Source organism: Pseudopipra pipra, chromosome 17 (genome assembly GCF_036250125.1).
Source record: "Pseudopipra pipra isolate bDixPip1 chromosome 17, bDixPip1.hap1, whole genome shotgun sequence".
Lineage (NCBI taxonomy): Eukaryota > Metazoa > Chordata > Aves > Passeriformes > Pipridae > Pseudopipra > Pseudopipra pipra.
This window is the reverse complement of record NC_087565.1, coordinates 7534300-7554832: the sequence shown is the minus strand read 5'-3', so window position 1 is coordinate 7554832 and position 20533 is coordinate 7534300. Positions and strand designations below refer to the sequence as shown.

The 20533-nt window shown below is 48.4% G+C and overlaps 1 protein-coding gene across 1 annotated transcript; it reads right to left on the bottom strand.

Annotated features, from left to right (window-relative positions):
• Positions 1 to 221: 221 nt before the first annotated feature.
• Positions 222 to 17818, bottom strand: APCDD1L (APC down-regulated 1 like). Its single transcript, XM_064674127.1, has 4 exons — positions 17492 to 17818; positions 5753 to 5882; positions 4708 to 5266; positions 222 to 2295 (listed from the first exon to the last, which is right to left on the bottom strand). Exons 1-4 carry the CDS (start codon positions 17526 to 17528, stop codon positions 1531 to 1533), a joined length of 1491 nt encoding a protein of 496 aa, XP_064530197.1. The 5' UTR covers positions 17529 to 17818; the 3' UTR covers positions 222 to 1530.
• Positions 17819 to 20533: the final 2715 nt, after the last annotated feature.

Genomic DNA, 20533 nt, shown 5'->3' with positions numbered 1-20533 from the left:
TTGCCTGTGGATCTCCGTGCAACAAAGCACAACCACCCTTGGACACAGGGAGGATTTGCCTGCTGAACTAATCCCTGGAGAAGGCTCCTCCTCAGGCTGGGGAAGGAACCCAAGGCAAGGCAGCCAAGCCTGGCCCTTTTGTGTGTATCTTAGAAGTGTAAGTGTTTATGTGCATGATTAATATTTGATCATGCCTGGAACACGTGAACATGCTGACAACATTTATGTCACAACTGTATGCATTTAATAAGCATCTCATTTGAATTATTAATGTACAGGTCCCCCCAAAGTATTTTTGTGTTATAAACCCCATAATTTATCTAAGTACAAGCTGCAAGTTCGTAAATACAGCATTAAGGTGGCTATTGCATAGCTGCTTTAACAAAATATCCTTTGTGGTAAGATATATAGGCTTATTTGGAGAGGATTTAGCTGCTGGAGGAGGGCTTCTCCAAGGAAGTTATATGCTTCTTAGCTGCAGCAGACAGGGAATATAATTTTTTAGTTTGTCCTTCTTGTCAGTAGGAATCAGTTTGACCTGACTGTGCTGTCTGATCTGAGCATCTCCCCAGCCCATTGTTCACCAGAGGCAGATTTATAAAACATCTGTACAGGAAAGAGGCTGGAAGGGACACTTTGAGAGGAGACCTGGATTAACAATTGATGTGCCAGTACACTGACTGAAAAGGAGGCAGTGAAAATACCTGGCCTGACAAGACTTGGGAGGGATCTTTTCCTTCACGGGGTGCCTGGTGAGCAGCAGTCAGGACTGCACTGGAGAGGCAGAACAACGCAGCAAGGATGCAGTGCTGCAGCCAGGGAATGCTGGAGGCTGGAGCTGCTGTGCACAGAAGCATTTTCCATTTACCATAATCTTCTCTGACGAGGGTCAGGCGTAGCAGCCGAGGTGACGCTCCGTGAGGGCTGTTCTGGGCAGCCCTGAGTGGGAGACTGCACGTTGCACCCCTGTGTGTGTGACACACACAGGAAAAGTGCAGAAAGTATCTGTGAACTGCTAAAGGCACGTGAACCGTGCCCTTCTCAAGAACACTTGCTGACTGTTTATTGCTGACTGACTCTGCAGATTAAATTTGCATGAGCAGCAAAAAGGAGTATGATGGGAGGGAACTTAACCTCAAAGAAACTCAGCAGCCGACACTTCGGATGTTTGAATTACATCGGAATCAAGCTCTTGATTAAATCTTAGCAATGTCAAAAGCTCAAAGCAGCAATTTTAATTGATGTCACTTCCCCCCCCCCCCATGTTGCTGAATTATCCCTTGCAATGTGCAGCACATCCATGTCACTACATTAAATTTGCACGCAAAGAGGGGAGATTAGGCAATAAAGCCACGGGACAAACAGTATGGAGTCAGGCATATCTTCTTGGCTTCATTCACTACTGGGTGTTTTTAAAAAAGTGTTTCCAAATCTGAGAAAAACTGATTCCAGATGTGCTCATTTGAAGGATATAAAAATCACGCTAGCACCAAGATTTATCTGGATTCTGTGCTGTACCTGAATGGATAACTAGTCCCATCTTAAAAACAGAAGTGCTATGAACAATAAAAAGGCCACAGGCAAAGGTTTTAGTGCTTCCTTCCCATTAGCATCCTTCCTTCCCAAGTATTTTAGACTAACGTAGCTGGAGAATTCCTCTGAGGCTCCAGCACACTGAACCAGAGGGGCCTGGTAGGACGTGGGTCGCTTGTCTGGGCTGTCGGGGCTGGACCCGTCCGTGGGTCTCTCCCCGATGTACAGGAGGCTCCGCTCCCGCGTGTCCTGCTCCGTTTTGAAGAGTTCGTACTCGGTGTGGGGCAGCTTGATGCCCAAAGCCAAGCAGCCATTGGTGGCTGTTATATCCTGCTCCACCCCGGCGCTCCAGGAGCTGGCCAGCCCACAGCTTCCAGGTTCTGAGGAGTTGAGCATCATCACTGTCACCTGGTCCATCGGCGTCACCCGAGCCTGGGTGACTTTGAAAGCCAGCTCGGTGCCGCCCCGCACCTTGGAGGAGGGGATGCCTTGGGAGTAGTGCCCAGAGGCATAGATGGTGAAGGTGGGCTGTTTGCAGAGCGGGTCTGAGTAGTGATAGTAATACCCTTCCCAGGTGTGGTTGTTCCCGTGGAATATGAAGTACCTGGTGAGGAAGAGCACGGCGGGTCGGACCTCGCAGTGGGTGCTCACCCAGCTGCCGCTGAGCTGCATGGGCAGCTGGGCTCCGGCGGGGAGGATGGGTGGGTGGTGCTCATCAGCCCTGTATATAATCCCACAGGCTGGGCAAGGGTGCACGTGGTGCTGCAGGAGACAAAAAACAACGGCTCTGTAAATTGATAAGCAAAAAAAAAAACAAAAACAAAACCCTTTCAGAATATTCCAAAAGCTCAAACTCCCCCGGTCCACACCAGGGTGCTGCACTGCAGGGAGCCCGGCACGAGGCATCCGAGCAGATTAAGTGAGATAAAGCGCTGCCCTGGCTCTTTGCTATTCTGGTAGCTGAAGGACAGAGGGCTGTGTCCTGCGGCTGCCCCGTGCAGGGCCGCTGAGGACAGGCCGAGGGAGGAGGGCAGGGCATGGCAGAGCTGCTGCCAGGGCAGGGAACGCTCCCCCGGGACATCCCACCACTTTTCCAGGGCAAGCTGGGTGAGGATGGGGGTGCTGGGAGGTGTCAGCTCCACCACGGCGTTTCTGCACGGGTTCAGAACAATGACACAGTGTTTTTGGCAATGGAAAAGGCTGTGAAACCTTCCCGTGGGGAGGCTCCTGTGCCTGTGGTGCACCGCGGTGACGGAGCCTCTCCAGGACAGCCAAAATCCCGGCGTGTTCTGCTTCTCCTTCACCCCATTCCTGTCCGTGCTCCCACATCCACGGCTGCGTGTGAGGACCAGGATGGGGCAGGTGGGGAGGGAGAAGGACAGAGGGCTTTCCCAGCAGCCAGAATGGGAGAAGAAAAGGACCCACTGCAGAAGGAGGCCCTGACCTTCGCTCCCCCTCCTGTGCTGCCTGCAGAGCTCTGAGTCAAACCAGCCCTGCCCCTGATCCGCTGCCAGCAGAGGTTTTTTGTAGCCTGGAATTTTTTCTTATACTTCATATATCACAACTGATTTATTTTTAAATAAGCAGGGTTTGAACATTATATAATTTTCTAGAACACAAGCTAATCTTTACTGAACTGTCATAGGCAAGAAGGTTAAATAACTCAGTAGTTAACTGTAGGGTGGGTAATTTACATGCAAGTTGATTGGAGTCTACTGTAATTTAGTCATTTTCAGCTTGCTTTACTGCTACTGTCACGTTAATGAGTGCTGACAGTACACAGTACATTATGGCTAAATAATCCCAGAAGTTGGCAAATATATATGCTCTCCTTAGGCAGGAAATTCTTTGATAATGAAAGGTAATTTGGGGAGAATGGGTTTCTTTAAAACAGATATAAATTTAAGGGAAAAAGAGTGGTATTTTCGTAAAGAGAGTTAAAAAATAATTCCTAACATAGCTGTGTAACTCACCAGCACAGGCAAATGGATGTCAGTTCAGAGAAAATAAAAAGAAGTAAAAATTCTGTGCTCAATAAAATTATCACTACAGACATGGAGCCAAAAATCTTACTTGCTTAGACCAGTCGTGTGAAGTTATTTCTAATATATGGCAGCTTCTAATTATCGCCAAGTGGTGACATCATGTGTGGGTCCATTGGAGAGCTGTTGCCTGATTAATTACAGGGCTACTTTCAGAGAGTGAATTTCAGTATCTTTAGGTTTGGTTTTAAATTAACTTTTAAAAGTGTTTATGTTTACCATCTGGTTTTGCTCATATATATGGTTTTGGCCCGAGATAACACAAGTTTAACCAGTTTGAGAATGTTGCTTTTGAGAGGGAGAGGGGTGTTGCTCTGTGTTTTTCAGAGTTCAGTTGGTGCAGTTCAGGGAAATGTTGGGGAAATGTTGCCCCAAAATAGTTTTTTTCCCAGTTATTTCCATTCTATCTGGTAAAGTTCAGAGAGGGTTCTTTCATCCCGTCTCACTGCTCAATCATTTCTGAATTGATCAGTTGTGATTCAGATTGAAAGGTGCTTTCCTGGGAATAAACTGACCTGCTGTAAAATATAAAATAAAATAGAATAAAAGGCCAGCAAGTCTCCTGCTCAGTTTTACGTACATCAGAACGGAAGTTTGATTTCTGTGTAATAACATAATTGTATTGGGGGCAACTGCCTCTGCTAATGGTGTTACACTGAGGACTGATGAGTTACTGGCAGATGGTGCTGCCTCGCTCCTCTCCCCCTGAGCACCCCCCAAGGAGGGAAGGAGAGGGCAGGAAGATGAAGGACAGAGCAGGCAGCTCTAACGACGTGCAGCCCGAAGCCTCCATGGATTTCGGTGCGGCAAAATAGGAAACAGCATTTCCTAGGAAAACATGGAGCCAAAGCAAGGCTGTTAACTCCAGGCCCGCGCCAATGCAGGCTCGTTTCCCGTGTTGGTTTTGCTGAGCTTTCACCCACCCCAGTCCCACTCTGTCAGGAAGGGAGAGGGTGAACCCCATGTGCTGCAGAGCACCCGGGAACCCGCACCAGCAGCCCCACACTGCCTCACCCTCATGTCCTTAGGACAGGGGGGCCAAGTGCAGCAGGCACTACTTAAACAGCAAGGAAATAAATGCTGGCAAAGCCTGTGACCCGGTGAGGGGACCGTGTAAAGGCCTCATCCTTACCACAGCGCTCTGCAGGGGTCGCTGGTAACCGGTGGGGCGGTAGTGGAGCCTCTCCACCCAGTCCGTGTGGATGTCCCCCAGGTACAGCTCCTCCACCAGCTGGCTCCCGCTCTGCCCCGGCTGCAGCAAGGGCTGGTAGTGCTTCTCCACCCGCACCAGGCTCAGCTCGTGCATGGCAAAGCCCAGGGCGGCCGTGCAGTCGCGCTCCGTCTTGGCGCTCAGCAGTTCGTAGAGGGCTCCGGGGGCCCAGGAGCGCCCCGGGGGCAGAAACCCCCCGCAGCCCTGCCCGGAGGTCTGGTTGACCCAGGAGGCCACCTCCCGCATGGCCCTCTGGCTGTGGAACACGATGCCGACCTTGTGCAGGTGGTAGTCGGCCTCGGTGGCGCCGCGGGTGATCCAGGAGGCCTGGCGGAGCCGCAGCTTGCCCTTGATGACCAGCGTGTAGGAGGGGTCGCGGCACGAGGGGTCCCAGTAGTAGAACTGGAAGGCCTTGAAGAGCCGGTTGGCGTAGAACAGGTAGGAGCGGGTGAGGAACTCGGGCCCCGGCCGCACCTCACACCTGCGGGAAAGGCCGTCCTGAGCTGTCGGGGTGCGCGGGGTGAGATCCCTCCCCAGGCCGTGGGGGACAGGGGACAGCACAGGGTGGGAGCAGCACCGTGGGCAAGAGCCTCCCACACCTGGTGGCCACTCTTCAGTGATTTTAATGGGCATCTGCTACCAAAATGTGAGAGTCCTGGATACAGGATCTGTCTCGGGCTGGGGCGGGAGGCCTGGCAGGGGCTGGGGGCGCATTCCCGGGGATGGGGGTGCCTTCCCAGGAGAACCCCCAGGGCTTTAGGGTCACCTTTCCAGGGGGGTTAGGGGGATGCCTTGCTGGGGTCTGGGGATGCGTTCTCAAGGTTTGGTGGTGCTTTACCCGGTGCTTTAGGGACGCGTTTCCACTGATCAGGGGCGTATTGCCAGGGTCTGGGGGCGCGTTCCCGGGGCTCCAGGGATGCCTTCCCAGGGTTGGGGGCTGCCTGCCCGGGGTCCGGGGGTGCCTTACCCGGTGGAGACCCATCGGCCCTCCAGGCGGGGCGGCAGCCGCGCTGCGATCCTGGCGCCGTCCTGCAGGTGGCGGAGCTGCTGCCGGCACCGCGGCTCCCAGCGCAGGGGCGGCTCCGCGGCCGCGCAGGCTGCGAGGGACAGGACAGGGACAGGGACAGGGACAGGGACGGGGACAGGGACGGGGACAGGGACAGGGAAAGGGGGAAAGGGAGCGGAGTCAGCACTGCGGGGCCGGCACCGACCGCCGAGGGCCCCGAGCGGCCGGAGAACACACCCCCAGACGGGTGAACTCTCAACCCTTAGCTCAGGGCACAGGTTTTTCTATTTCGCTCAGGTTTTCCCACTTGAGTTTCATCTGAATCCAACTGTTTTTCAGATGAAATCTTCAAATAAAACCGAGCGCTCTTCGTTCACGTTCTCTTTCTCTCTCTCTCCCTCCCGGGCTATTGTTGAGGCAGTGACTGGAACATGGAATTACAGCATGGGAACATTGGCCTCGCCTGTCGCCCGCCATAAGGACAGTAATTCTGTCACTTACCTCATTTCCCATAACAACGGATGTTATTGGCTTAGGGAATGTGTGAACACTCAGCTAAATCCTGAAGACCTTTGCATGCACACACACACATGTACATATATTCCTATATATTATTCACTCTACTTAAGCTAACCTCTCTGGCGCTCACAGTGGTCTTGCTTCACTAAGAAATTTGGGATTTGCCTCTTCATAACACCACGGAATGAGCTCTCAGGGAAGCTCCTCCTGACACCCCACCAATTCTCTGCTGTCCTATAACTGCCCTGTCTGGCAGAGCCCAGTCCCTGGTCCCGGTGGTGCTCAGCCCAGCCGGGGGTTTATGAGCCCAGGCAGGGTTTGCCTGCTCCAGCTGTACTTTGCAATTTACCCAGGAGTGTGCTGGACATTTTCAAGCCAGCCTTTATTCACTCCATACCAATGTTAGGACACAGGTTGGTTTCCAGCCTGCCTATCAGCTGGAACAAAAGATCCAACATCTATATTCCCTTCCCACGGAATGACGATGTGAAATGTTTGCACACCCTGTGCCTCGGTCCAGGAGCTCAAGGCAGAGTAACAACTGCTCATCTTAGTCCCTGTGTGCCACATATGTACCTTGATATATAACCTGAACCATCCTGTGATCCTTACAGGGAGATTTGCCTAAACCAGACCTTTCACTGGGAAGAGAAACCCCAAACCATCTGACTGCATGTGAGAGAAGGGACAGGTGAGATCGTGCAGGGCTTGGAGAGTGCAATCACCTTCCTAACAAGAAGTGTTTGTGGATGAACCTGGCACAGACAGATCTGCTGCAAACCATGGGCAAACTACGAGCTGTTGAGCAATGTCAGCAGAATTCCCTGGCTCACGAGCTCCGGATGGAACACAAATATAAACAGGGTGAGAATCACAGCTGGGATCTGCCAGGGAGGTTCCCCAGATCTCCATAGCCAATTTGTTCTGAGACAGGAGTTTCTCATCCCTGGCATCAACATATCCTCCACACAGGGTTAAATGCCTGTTACAGATCTCCCACATCCAAGTTTGTCACAGATAAAGCCCCAGACCAAGTCAAGTGGGAATTTGGTAATTAAACTGCTGTTCAAGTCAGAATGTGTGACAAAGCAGAGGGATTCCCACTCAAACAGTATTTTGTTATCAATCTAGTAACACATAATTGTCTGATGGACAAATTCAGTCACTCCACTGTGGCACCACCATATGCAGAGGTTTTACATGTCACAGACTCACAATTCTATAGTTCTTACTGTCTTTAAGGGCTGGACATGGAGAGCGGGCACATCCAACTCCTTCACAATTACTTGCACTAGTGCTTCCTAAGATGCAGTTCTTGTGAGTCTTCATATGAAAATAGGGAAATATTGGATGACAAGACCCGTTGCTGTTAGTAAAACCTTTAGTTTGGCAGCTGCAGCGTGTGTGAGGCTGCCCCATGAGTGCCAATTTAGTAGAGCCATTAGGAGCTGGGCATCTCCATCCTCATCCCAGTTCTGCCAGGACTTTGCTCTGTGATCCTGTGTGCTCCCTACTCCCAGGGCTCTTTTTTTACTCGTGTGCAGGATGTGCCAAGTTTCATCTGACTGCCCTGAGAGGCCCAATTACTGGCAAAGCTTTTGGAGAGCCATCAGAACAAGGGCAGTCCAAAACTGAACCACACTTCAAACAAACATGAAATTATTATCCTAGAGAATCCAATAAACTGAAATAACTATATTTGTATTAGAGGCAATGGACATAAGGGGCAGATTTGCTCTTGCCCATAACCACAGAATGACCCCAGAGGTGTCAGTGCAATATATAGCTACATAGTGTATAGCTGTAGAATATACACAATATAACCCCTTTTTCAACTCTCTAACTGTGCTCTGTGTATGTTTATTGCAGCAGAAGCTTCAATATCTGACTGAACCCTTAGTGCTACTTTTGGCAGAAGCACTAAAAGTCTGCATTGTTTGGGAGCACAGACACTTTGGCAGTGCAGTCACTGCATTTTGACACATTCAATAGAAAAGGGAATTTTTATAATCTGGATCAAACTCCACGGGGAAAGAAAAAAAAAAAAGGAAAAAAAGCCTCCAGAATGTAAATATTTGACATGATGGGAATTCCTAGGGATTTTGTCTTAATTGTACACAAGACTCCAAGCTGGATGCATCCTCAAACCAAAACCTATTGGCTTGTGTCCAAATCTTGTGCCTGCTTTTTTCTCTCAATTACTCCAACCCAGCCCCACCAGATCCAAACATCCTTTCAAGCTGGAAAATTTCAGTTCCAGCCCTAAAATCTGCAGTTAGGGCACATCTCTATTCCAAGAGCAGCATAAAGTGGCTGTCACTCATATGTCACTCTGTTACTCAGCCCCTGGTGAAGCACATCAGAGCAGCTCCTCTGTCTTAAGAGAGACACAAATTAACTGCTCTATAGAGTTCTTGGGCAGGAGGAAGGAATTATTCACAATTCATCTTTGAGACAAAAATACTCATTCATAGGAAAATCTAAAAAACTCCCCGGCTGTGATCTCTTCCCCTCACTCTTATCCCGTCTGTCTGTATCGATTAACCACAAGCGTTTCCAGAGAGCTCCTCAGCACAGAAACTAGACAAAACAGGGTCTTTTTCCAGCTTTCTGGTGCGTGCTGCATCCCAAGGACCGGCCCAAAGTCTCTGAGCAAGGGGGCTGCACAAACACTCCAGCAACCAGGAATGGCAGGACCTGGAGCGGCCGCTCATCCCTGCGATCGGCACAGACTGGGCCAAGCCTTGGGACAGCACAGTGGCAAATACTGACCAGCTACTCCAGTGCTCATTTGTACAGGACCCACAGCATCAAATGATGGAAAGACAGAAGTGGAAATTCCCCGCAAAATAAATTTTGGTAAAGCTAAGATGAAAGATCCCAAGCCTGGGAATGAGAGCCTGCCAGTGGGGTTGTGCTACACAAGGGCTGTGTGCTCCAGATTCAGACCCACTTCTCACTTTCAAAGGAAATAAAACATCAACCAAGAGAGAAATACTGTAATATTCCTTGTTGGAAACAAATCTTGTTTGTGTTCCTCCAAGCAGATTGACTTTGGAAAAAGCGAAGTTGAGTCACACATCTGTTTCTTCAGAAATGGAGGAGAAAATGCATATATTACAGTTTGCACCAAATTAGTTACTGTAGATCAGCTCTTCTCCAGAGCTAGATTGCTAAATCTGTTGCATGTTATTGCCTCCTATGGTCAGAATTTATTATTCCCATTTATAATTCTAATGTTTCAGTTAGTCACCCATTCACAGGGATAAGATCAGGGCCTGAAGTCATGGAGCATTACACATTTCTTCATTTAGAGATGACATAAAACCTTTGATATTTTCTGAGGAATGTTCAGATTGGAAAGAAATGGACGATAAGGAACATATCAATATGTTCTGCATAAGCGAATTATACTTTTCCACACAGACTTCACTAACAGAGCAAAACAGTGTTTCCTTAGCATTTTTCTCTCCTGAGAGCACGTAGAGTGGATTTTGGGTTAGCCACTAAAGGAATAAGCATTCTTTTAAAAGCAAACAAAATGGTTGTATTTAGCAAATCAATTTTTCTTGCATTTGTGTGCAGATCAAGTTAGTGGTGCTTTTAATTCATTCAGAATAAGGCATTCCCAAGAGAACAGCTGTGTGGAATGAGATACATTTTATATTATGATATAAAGTTATAAAACTTAAATAACACCCACTGGGGGTGGAAAGCTGTATCACAGCAGAACCTTGCATTTTGCCTATCTGCAAACCGAACCCAGTTCAGGAGAGGACTTAAGCACATGCTTAAGTCTAATTGGTTTCAGTGAAACTTAAGCATATGCTTGAAATTAAGCCAGTACGTGAGCATTTTTCCTGATTAGTAATGCCTCCCTGAACTGGAGCCAGAATGTGGTCAAGTGGTTGAGGGAGGATGCCAGTGCTTTCACTGGAGTACTGTTTGGCTTCTGGAAAAGTATTTCTATTATTCATCCTTTCTCTCATTTGTCTGTAAAAAGGGTATATTCACATATAGCTGTTTCACCAGTCTGGTGCTCAGTTCATGCTATTTATAAAATGCTTTAAATTCACTGGATATTTCTCAGTTCTGCTTTCAGGGCTGGCACAGTAACTGTGCTGTATGGGAACTATCATTGCAGAGCATCACCTCGGGTTTCCTGTGCACAGCAGAGCATAATCATGTATGAAATTCTGCAGATCCTCGGAGGAAACTCGGCCGACTCAAAATCCCAAGTAGCTCGGGATTTTAGAGAAGTTTTCAAAACATACTTTCGCCACATACTTGTAGCACAATAGCAAATGGGCTCAGACATCATAGTCTATGGCTTCAGCCTAGCTTTGTTCTGAGGCTGTGACCGTTGTCTGATTTGTCTCATGTCCACAGTTAAAATAGTGAAGGACTTGTGGTGAGTTGCCTGGAGGGTTTTAAGGCACTAGAGAAGTAAATATTTTGCTCTTGGAAACATGGAATCCTGTGTTTCTCTTGTAAGTGTCGTGCCCAGCAGTAGATGACAAGACAGATGGGATTTGTGGTAGGGTAGTGGAGGAAAGAGAAATACCTCAAAGATCTTCTTCAGTATAAACTACATTTGAATAAAATGGCTTCTTAAAACTGCCTTCTCTGGCTCTTTACACAAAAAAACCCAGGCCTAGCTCTGTGAATGAAATTCAAGAGCTTGATCCCAGTTTCACTGGAGTGGGTAAACAGGAAAGATCCCGTGACTGTGCCAACACAGCATCAGCAGCTTATTTAGAAGCTGCCCATCCCCACAGATTGATAGTAAACACTCCATTTGGAGAAAAAGGGATACTAAGGAGAAATGGGATAGGGAATATCATGGAATTATTTGAGTTGGAAGGTACCTTACAGATCATGATATTCCCAAATGTGGTGAACTGAGCAAGACATGTAAGAGCTGGCATAGAGGACACATGATGACAAATGAAAGCACGAGGGGTGGATGTGAGTCCATCTTCCCAAGAGATCTACAATTCATGGTAACCAAAACACCACCATCTTCAGCTACACAGAGATCTACTCACAACACACTTAGTGTCGTGAAGATACAGGAGCCATTTCACTTCATGTTCCTCCCAGAAGATGTTCTGCAGACTTGGAAAGATGGGGGTCTCTGTTTTTTCCACAGCTAAATTGATCAGTGCCAAAAGACTGGAGAACAGCTGAGTGATTCCATCCAGCCTTACTGGGAAAAATAAATGGGTTCAGCCTACACTAACATACCTTGGCTTGTGTTAAACTTTGGTATTGCCACATAAGTTTGGCACAGGCAAATATATAACCAAAACCCAAAAGAAAATGAAGGAAAGAAGGGTGATGCTAGAGCTTTTTTCTTTGAAAACTGCTGAAAGTTTGAATTTCAACTTGGTGAGATAGGTGAGACCATAGTGAGATGACCTCAAACCCCTGGGTACCTGAACAGTGAGAACACATGAAGGAAAGCATTTGTTTGCAAAACCAAAAGCAAGCGAACTCAGTCCAAGGCTGAACAATACCCGGGGGGTACTATCACAGCTCGATTAAATTGTTAGAATTGTGGAATTCACATTCTGACCAGATGGATATATTACATCTATCTTCCTTAATTTAGATGAGTTGGAAACTCATTAGAAGAAACAGCACACGGATGTGGAATTAATGCCACACTGACATTTCGAATGCATGGAGCACCCATGCAGGTTTTGGCAACCCCCTCTCACCCCTGCCCAGACACTTTATTAGTGGCTATCGTGGCCATTTGTAATAGTGATGGCTAAGCATTTTTTTCTCCTGTAGTGCTTTGAAGAACGGAACAAGTAATCAGCCATGGCTTGGCTATAAAATGTCAACCTCATTTCAAACGTCTAAATCACTCACATGGACCATGAGCACAGAGAGGACCACCCACCACATAATATTAACATAAATACAGCATTTACCCAAAGCAACTGGAACTGGAGGGAGTTGAGAGTAGAACAACAAAAAATGGTGAGGGGGTGGGAGGGATTGGGTTACGAAGCAAGATTAAAAGAGCAGAGCACATGTAGCCTGGCTGAGCTAGATGGACATGATAACAGCCTATAAATATTCACAAAGCACAAACACCAAGGAAGGGAAGGAATTTCTTGCAGCGAATAAAGAGATTCTGTTGGGAGTGAATGAAGAGAGGAAAAACATGTGGCTTGTATGGGGGGTGAACTTCTCGAGGCACAGTATTGTAGGCAGGGCAAGTCCACTTGCTTGGCAGGATTTTGAGGGATTGAGCAAAGCATGAGTTCAGCGGGGAAGAACCCGCTCTTGGCAGGGAGTTGGCGGGATAATCTGAGTGGCCTTTCAGTCTCCCACTGCCATGGAGCCATCCCAGCTCCCCGCTCCCACGGGAGACAGCTGCTCTCCTGTGTGAGCACATTGTTCCCTGTCCTGCTCATCAAAATCACTGCCTGGCTCCTCTGGGACTAGAAATGAGGCATTTAGGTGTGCAGAGACAGAAGCAACTGCAAGAGGTACTAAACTGCTGGACACAGCTGGGAATCCCAGCAGGTCCCTGCAATGTCAAGTGCTCACCGTTGAAAATCTAAATCCAGGAAATGAGGTTATAAACCCACTAAAGCAGGAAGGATCCTTTTGTTCTCTCCTTATTTAACACCTAACACAACAGGACTCCTGGCGCTGCTGCAAGGATACTGTTTACAGTAATAAAACCAGGATCTAATAGGATCTAATAGGCTGAGGCTACTTGGCTCCTGAGAAGCCAAGGATGAGAAGGGCATTCCAGAGCAGTCATAGCAGAGATACCCTCAGGAACAAAAAGCTCTGCAGAAAGGTGGTAAACTGATCCAGAGCCCACACCAGAAACACACACAGATGTTGAACTTAGAGTCACAAGTGACCACAGAAAAAGGTTACTTGTTCAGCTGAAGCACAGAATTAAAGTTACTCCTAACATGTGTTTTGGGGTCTGGGTGTGGTTTCTAGATAGCCTGAAATTTCAGTCTACTGTTTTGCCTGTCAGCATTAGCCAAGTCTTGATGTGTTCCAGTTCTCCTAAACTCTGCCGACAGATGCTGAAATCAAAGTTGACATTCAACCTACGCGCTGCATAATCTAATAACGGCACTCGTGCTACTCAAAGCTAACAAAACCTAGGAGCTTTTCTGCAGCAAAACTTTCCTGTCATTTTTGGTTTTATCTCTCTTTTCCAGGCAGTCTAACTGGGAAAAATGATTTTTATTTTCTCCGGAAAGCTTTAAAAATAACATGTCATTGTGTTTTTGTATCACCAGGGGAGATCCAGGCTGTAACCTGCCATGTCCAGCACTTGTGGATTTAGTAAGAGTGTGAACAAGGTGAATCCAATTGTCTCAGTGGGGAGCTTGGTGTATACATTGATCCCAGAGTGCAGGGTGAAAACCTGCTTCCAAAGACCTCAGTCTTTGAGTTAGACAAGGCCAAAATGTCACACATTTGTCAGTGTTTCTAATTAACCCAGGAGAAACCGTGGGGGACTTTTTCAGTGCTTGACTAAATGGGTACACTCAAGTTTAAAGCATTATTTTAAAATCTAAACTGTAGCAAATCTCTTCAAACACTCAGTGGTGAGACTCCTCCTGCTGATTTATGTCCCATCACACCAGCTGTAAGTCAAGAGCTGTTGTTGCACTGATCCAACTGTCTATCTAACAGTGCCACAGGAGCTGAGCTTCTCTGCTGCATTCTCAGTTTCAATTGAATTCAAACTGTGATGATTTAATAAGCTATTCAGTAAAAATTAGAAAACATCAATATGAGAGACACTATTATCACACCATCACCCTGCTAAAACTCAAAAATAATGATGGATTTCAACCCTCTTATCACTTCACACTCTGGAGCTTTGGCATTTCAAACAGACATCAGACAGAGAAAAAGAACTTGTCTAATTTTGCATTTTAGAGCATGAGACTTTTTAACTCCTTAAAGAAAAATACCCCCCAGATTGCAGATTACTAACCCCTCAGATCTTACACAACTTAAGATGGGAAGAGAAGGAGCTGTTCTATGAATCATATTTTCAGTTTCTGGCAGCACTCTTAGCCTACAGAAGAAGGGTTACACATTGAAATTCTCACGTTCTCACTGTCACTTTCTTGGGATTATTATATCTGAGATACAAGATCGTAAAAATCAGGAAGTTTCTCTTCTTTCACACCTTTATCTTCCTCAGCAAATGTGAGAAAACCAGAGCACTTGTGTAAGAGCATTGTATAGGTGCTTCCTAATTGTGAGGTTGATTTTAGCAGTGATTGTATCTCGTCCATGAAAGCATTGTCTTTATGGATGACATATGCTGTGTTGTGGGGAAACACAGGATCCCATTGAAAGCAAAATCTCTTTCCAAACTTTGTTCTGCCAGATGCAGCCTCCCCTAGCATTGGATTGCAGCTTTGGTTTTCTTCACAGCAATTTCTGGCTTTTGAAAATCTCCTTACTCAACAATTTGTGCTTGTGGGGAAAATATAGAAACCACACGATATTTTTTTCACTTGTGCTTTTTTTTTTTACTTCTCAGCCCTGTTTTTATCTATATCCATATACTTTGAAACGTGGCTAACCTATAATTATTGGAAGAACAAATAGAGTCATATCACACAATCTGGCATGACATGCTAGTTGTTGATTTTTTTTGGCCAGCTTGAGAAATGAAGAAGAAAAACCGCCAACTTGGTAAAAATAAATTAGCTAAGTAAATATTACCCAAATAAACATTTGAACCAAAGACAATGACGTTGGTTTAATAGTAACTACAGATTTATGCATGAGTAAACACACACATCTCTATATTGAATGTAGTACTATCACTTATGGGGTTCTCTTGCTAATCTCATAACTGAATGCAACTGGTGATCTTACCTCAACACTGTCATTTCCAAACTTAAAAATAAACATTGGAAGCAAGAATAGATCTTTTATGTTAAAACCGTGCTGGAGAAGCTACACATGAAAAATATCAGCGTGGTGTTATTGGAATGTAAAGACTTTAATGAAAGCTTAGGTAAAACTCAGCAAGTCTCTGGGGACATTTCCAGGAATGAGTGATTCTTTTCTGGAGGAGACTCCAAAATCAGATCCAGTTACCTAACTAAAGTGCCTTTACAACTGATTATGCACTGGTGTCATGCTCATGCTGATTTTCAGCTTTATGCAAAATGCAGAATGCCAGTCTTGCTCACAGTGAAGTCACTGGCAAACCTTGCTTTGATTTTAATGAGTTCTGAGTCTGACTTAGCTCTTTAAATAGTTGTCTTAAGGTCCAGTTTCTGTTCTTACTGAAATAATTGGAAATTCTCTCACTGATATCAGACACAAGAAGCAGAGGGTTTAAGTTAGACTGAACTAAAAGAAATTGTATGGGAATTGAAGAAAGTATTCTAATTAGACTTCAGTGACTAATCTTACATAGTGCAGTATAACAGAGCAGAGCAACTTGAACTAATAAAATACACAGAGAATACACATTTCTCAACCTGTTAAGCCTTATCTTTGTGAACAACACATGGCAAGACCCTGCAAAAGGAGAACAGAAAAGTTACCCTACAGAAGTGCCATGCTCAGAGATTTCTTCCTCTGGTTTGGTCCTTTCCACTTCATGCAAGTAACATCCAATAGCTGTCACTACATGATTGTTTTGCAATGACCATTAAACTAAGCCCTGAGTTGGAGAGGCAGGTCAGTGTGATATTTTGCTGCCCAAAGCCTCAGGGGAGTGAACTAAGTGGTAGAAAGGAAGCTAGCAGGAACCCAGGTGCCTGGATTTCCACTGTCCAGACTGCACAGGGTCCTCAGGGACATCATCCCACCCTTCCTTTCACCTGCCCCTTCTGTTCAGGGATACTGAGTTCTGCTTTGCATTTCTTAGGAAAATACTGCCTGAGGATGGAGGAGCCTCCCTCAGGCTCTGCTCCTTGTTGTAAACAGAAATAATTTTGTGTTTTTTTCACAGCACAGTTGCCTTTGTTCTCCCATATGGTCTCTTAAGCCAGAACCTTTTCTTCTGAAACTGGTCCAAGAACTGTGGGGTTGAAAGATGCCTTTTTGAAAGGGAACCACAAAGATGCAGCCTGTGCTGCTCCGAGGGTCTGTCTGCACAGCTGGGGCTCAGTGTCATGTCCCTGGAACAGGAGACTACTTATGAGGTTGTCCCTTGCCGGGGCAGGTGCTGGGTCCTCTTGGGGATAATACCGAATCACCCCTGAGCCCTTCCTGCAGCTAAACTCCACTCACCGCGCACCGCACTCCGGACCGGAGCAAGCTGCGGCGGCAGAGGGGATGCCCGGCAGAGTTTCTGGGGAGGGGGCAGCGACCCCCACCACTTTGGAAGCCCTAGGTGGGAGGCAGAGGCTGAGCCCCAGCCCAGCACCGCCCTGGGCAGCTCAGCACCGTCCCGCCAGCCCTTCTGGCATCCCCGCCCGGCGCTCACTCAGAAGGGGGGCACGGGAAGGGTCAGTCCCCCCTCCCGGTCCCACAGCTCGGGGGCAGCACCCCTGGGCGCCGGGGTCCCTCCGGGGCGCTCCCCCCCCGTCCCCTCCTCCGGCAGCGGGCGGTGGGAGCCGCGGGGCAGCGCGGCGGTCGCTCCGGACCACTCCCGGCTCCTCCGCGGGTGCGCACGGCGGGGACACCCTGCCCGGGCCGGGCGGGCACCGGGGGCGAGCCGGGCAGGGACCGAGCGAGCGGGGCCCTGTCCCAGCACCAGGTGCCTCCTGCCCGGGCGAGGACACTCCGGGAGCCCCGTCCCAGCGCCGGCCCCACCGAGACCCGCCCTGCGACTTCCCTGCGCCCTCCGGGCAGTCCACTTGCCCTCTCCTCGCCCCCTCCTCGCACGCTTCTTGCAGCCCTCTCGCACCGTCCCTTTGCCGTTTCTTTGCATCCTCTTTGCATTCCCCTTGCAGTTTTCCTGCATCCTCCTTCCCGGTCCGCCGCGCTCTCCTCGCACCCTCCTCTCACACTCCTTGCACGCTGCTTCTCTGCGCTCCCCACACCGTCCCCTTGCACCCTAATTCCCTGCACACCCCCAGCACCCTCCTGCCCCTTCGCAGCACCCGGGTGGGCGAGGGAGGTGCCGGGGAGCACTCGGAGGGGACGACCCCGGCTCCGCCACCCTCCTGCCGCCCCGGGACGGCACCGGCGGCCGGTGGCACCTACCTACGAGCAGCCCCGCGAGCCACCAGCACCGGACCATGGTGCCCGCTGTGTTCCCTGGCCAGAGGTGCCCGCGGAGCTCAGCGGGGCGCGGGGCCCGGCGGTGCAGCCATGGGCCGCCTCCGGCGCTCCGGTGCCCGCGGCGGCGGCACCGCGTCTCCAGCCCGCAGGCGTCCTGCTCAGCCCGAGCCTCGCGGAGGGAGAAAGGGGGAAAAAGAAAAAAAAAAAAAGTATATATTTTAAAATAAATTAAAAACAAAACAAAAAAAAAAACTAAACCCCGCAGCCCACCCCGCCTTCGCCGCCGCGCAGCGCGTCCCCCCGGCTGCTGATGGCTTTAATGGAGCTTGGCAGCCACAGGTTCCCGCTGCCAGAAGAGGTGGAGACTCGGCCGCCTGCGCCCCACATGCGGCCGCGCACCGCACACGCGGGGGAGGAGGAGGAGGAGGAGAGGAAAAGGAGGAGGGCAGCCCCGGCCCGGCACCGCAGACCGCGGACGGGCACCCCCGAGCAGAGCCCGCACCCCCCAGCAGAGCCCGCACCCCCCAGCAGAGCCCGCATCCCCCAGCAGAGCCCACACCCCCGCCGCGGGACCGGCGCTTCTCCCTCAGGGACCCCACCCGCGGCTGAGGGACTACCCCGGCACCCCGGGGTCTTGGAGAGAGCTGTGGGGCTCGGGCCAGCTCTTCCTTGTGCGACGCCATGAGGGGATCATTCCCACATCCCCACACCATAAGGGGATCATCCCCCCATCCCCACCCCATGAGGAGATAATTCTCACATCCCCACACCATGAGGGGATCATCTCCACATCCCCATGGCCTGGCTCTTCTGCCCACTGTGGCCAGGGCTCCCTTGAATCCTCCTTCATCTCCAGCCTCGGCTGCCAGAGTTGTCAAAAGGATGGGGCTAAATCCCCTAAAAATCCTCTCAATATTTCACATGGAAAAAGTCTGGGATCCTTTGGAGGCGACTCTGAATGCCCACCTCAGGCAGTGCTCACCCATGCCATCCATTCCCCTTCCATTCCCCAAACCAGGCCCATGGGACAGAGCTGTGGCCGATAAAGGGCTCAGAACTGGCCCTCAGCACGAAGTGAAGCACAAACCTAAACTCAGACATGTCTGGGACAAAACACCTCTTCTGTGTTGTGACTAGCCACAAACCAGCCTGTTCACTCCTCTTGAGCACATTCAACAACGTGTGTCCCACAGTGTGAGGGCTCAGCTGCCTCTGGAAGCAGCGAGAGAAGAGGCCGAGCTGCCACAGCCCTGCCAGGCCAACCCCTATGCCGATGCTGGCACTAAGGGATGGACTTTAATGCATTTTTCCAAGCTTAAAAACTAGGTTCACTTTTTACAAGTGAGGCAAAGAAATCAAATCACGTGTGTGCCCCCAGCACAAGCCCTGCACACTCACTTTTCCTGGTGAAACTGGGGGTTTCACTGAATGAAAGGAGACTTTAGGCAAAAAAAGAAGCTTGTCTCCAAGTTCGTGGCAGTAATCCTGCTGATTGCAGTGGGGAGAAGTTAAGGCCCAATTCCATAGTCCCATATTTGCTGAGCAGGGCCTTCAGAGAGCTGGGGTGAGGTCTCAGTGCAGGGGATTTAATGACTTTGTCAAAATGAATGCATAACATCTTTAATGCGAAGTGGGACAAACTTATCTGTCATGGGTGCATAAAGAACTAAATTTTAACGATACTTGCCAAGATAAAAAATAACAAAGTTCATTTGTAATGCAGGCACTCCTTTTTCTAGCTGATGTTTTTATCTCTTTTTGATTCTCAAATTCCCCAAACCAGTCATTTTCTGTAAATGTCCAAACCACTGCGGTTTTATTATATTTACAAATTCATAAATTATCAAATGCACAGGCAAAAAAAATTGTCCTTTATAATGAAGCTAGAGAGAAAGGAGTAATTTCCCAAGAAATTTCCTTTACAAAGCAAGACTTACTCTTTTCAGGTGTAGCCAACTTAAAATTAGAAAAATGATGGAACAGGTAATCTTCTACCACTAACAAACTTCTTTTTTGGCTATGCACCTCTTGTATGACACTTCCAGCCTCTAATGATAATCTCCTTCATTTCTTTTGGAATATCTGTTCGAGGGGAGGAATAAAACCAAAGCAGAGTAGTTTTTACACAGGTGTTTGGAGATTTTAATAATCATATCTAAACTATCAGGAGCTTTTATCCCATATCAGACTCCCAGGGCACAGTGATAGATTTCATTCCTATGGCCTCTTTCATCCCTGCAGCTCCCAAGGGAGTTCTCAAAGCAACCAAGTCATGAGCACTTTTTCAGGGAGGAAGAATTCCTCCTGCCACCACCGTGCTGCAGAGCTGCCTGAGTGCAGAGACACAGCTGTTCCTCTACTGAGGATGAGAAGAGTGCCACAGCCTGTCAGAAATTCCGGGAGGATTTAGACAAGCGATCGACTCTTCCAACCTGGAAGCCTGCCAGGACATCAGGCTTAAATTCTCAGCTCGTGTCAAAATTGCTGGGTAATCTTCGTCTCCTGCAGAGGACCAGCAATCAAAAAATGCCTATAATTTTTATTATCAAATAATTACAGGCTACCTGCTGGGCAAAGCACGTGGAGGGAGACAAATGACTGCAAATGGCCTGTAATTCCAGCAGAAATATGTGGCCTGATTTATGCATTCAAAGAGAATAAAAGTTGTTCCTATTCTGATTCAGGGGCACTTTACTCACGGTGCTGTAAATACTAACACAGCTGCAGGGTAACTGGGAACCAGACCAAGGTGTTTTTACATTAGCTATGCTTCACTTGCCTGGCACCTTGTGTAATATTCATTCCTGTGCAAAACAGGTACAGAATATTTGAACTCAGAATCATGCACTCATGTCAGCTATACAGGGCAACGAGTTGTCCAGTTCCCAAAGGCCAAATATTTTCTCTTCCCTTTGCCAGACTAGCAAGGATAGGCAACCACACATGAAGGCAGCAGGCCAGGAAACCAAAGATTGATCAGCCAACAGCTCTGAAAATACTGTTTGTCTGAAGAAAGGCATCCTC

Bases quoted from the DNA above. Each gene is read 5' to 3' on its own strand.
- APCDD1L (XM_064674127.1), bottom strand. From the start codon at position 17,528: ATGGTCCGGTGCTGGTGGCTCGCGGGGCTGCTCGTAG. The intron at 5,883-17,491 runs GTAGGTGCCACC...TGTCCCTCGCAG, and splicing joins GCTCGCGGGGCTGCTCGTAG to CCTGCGCGGCCGCGGAGCCG. The intron at 5,267-5,752 runs GTAAGGCACCCC...CCTTTCCCGCAG, and splicing joins GGCCGATGGGTCTCCACCGG to GTGTGAGGTGCGGCCGGGGC.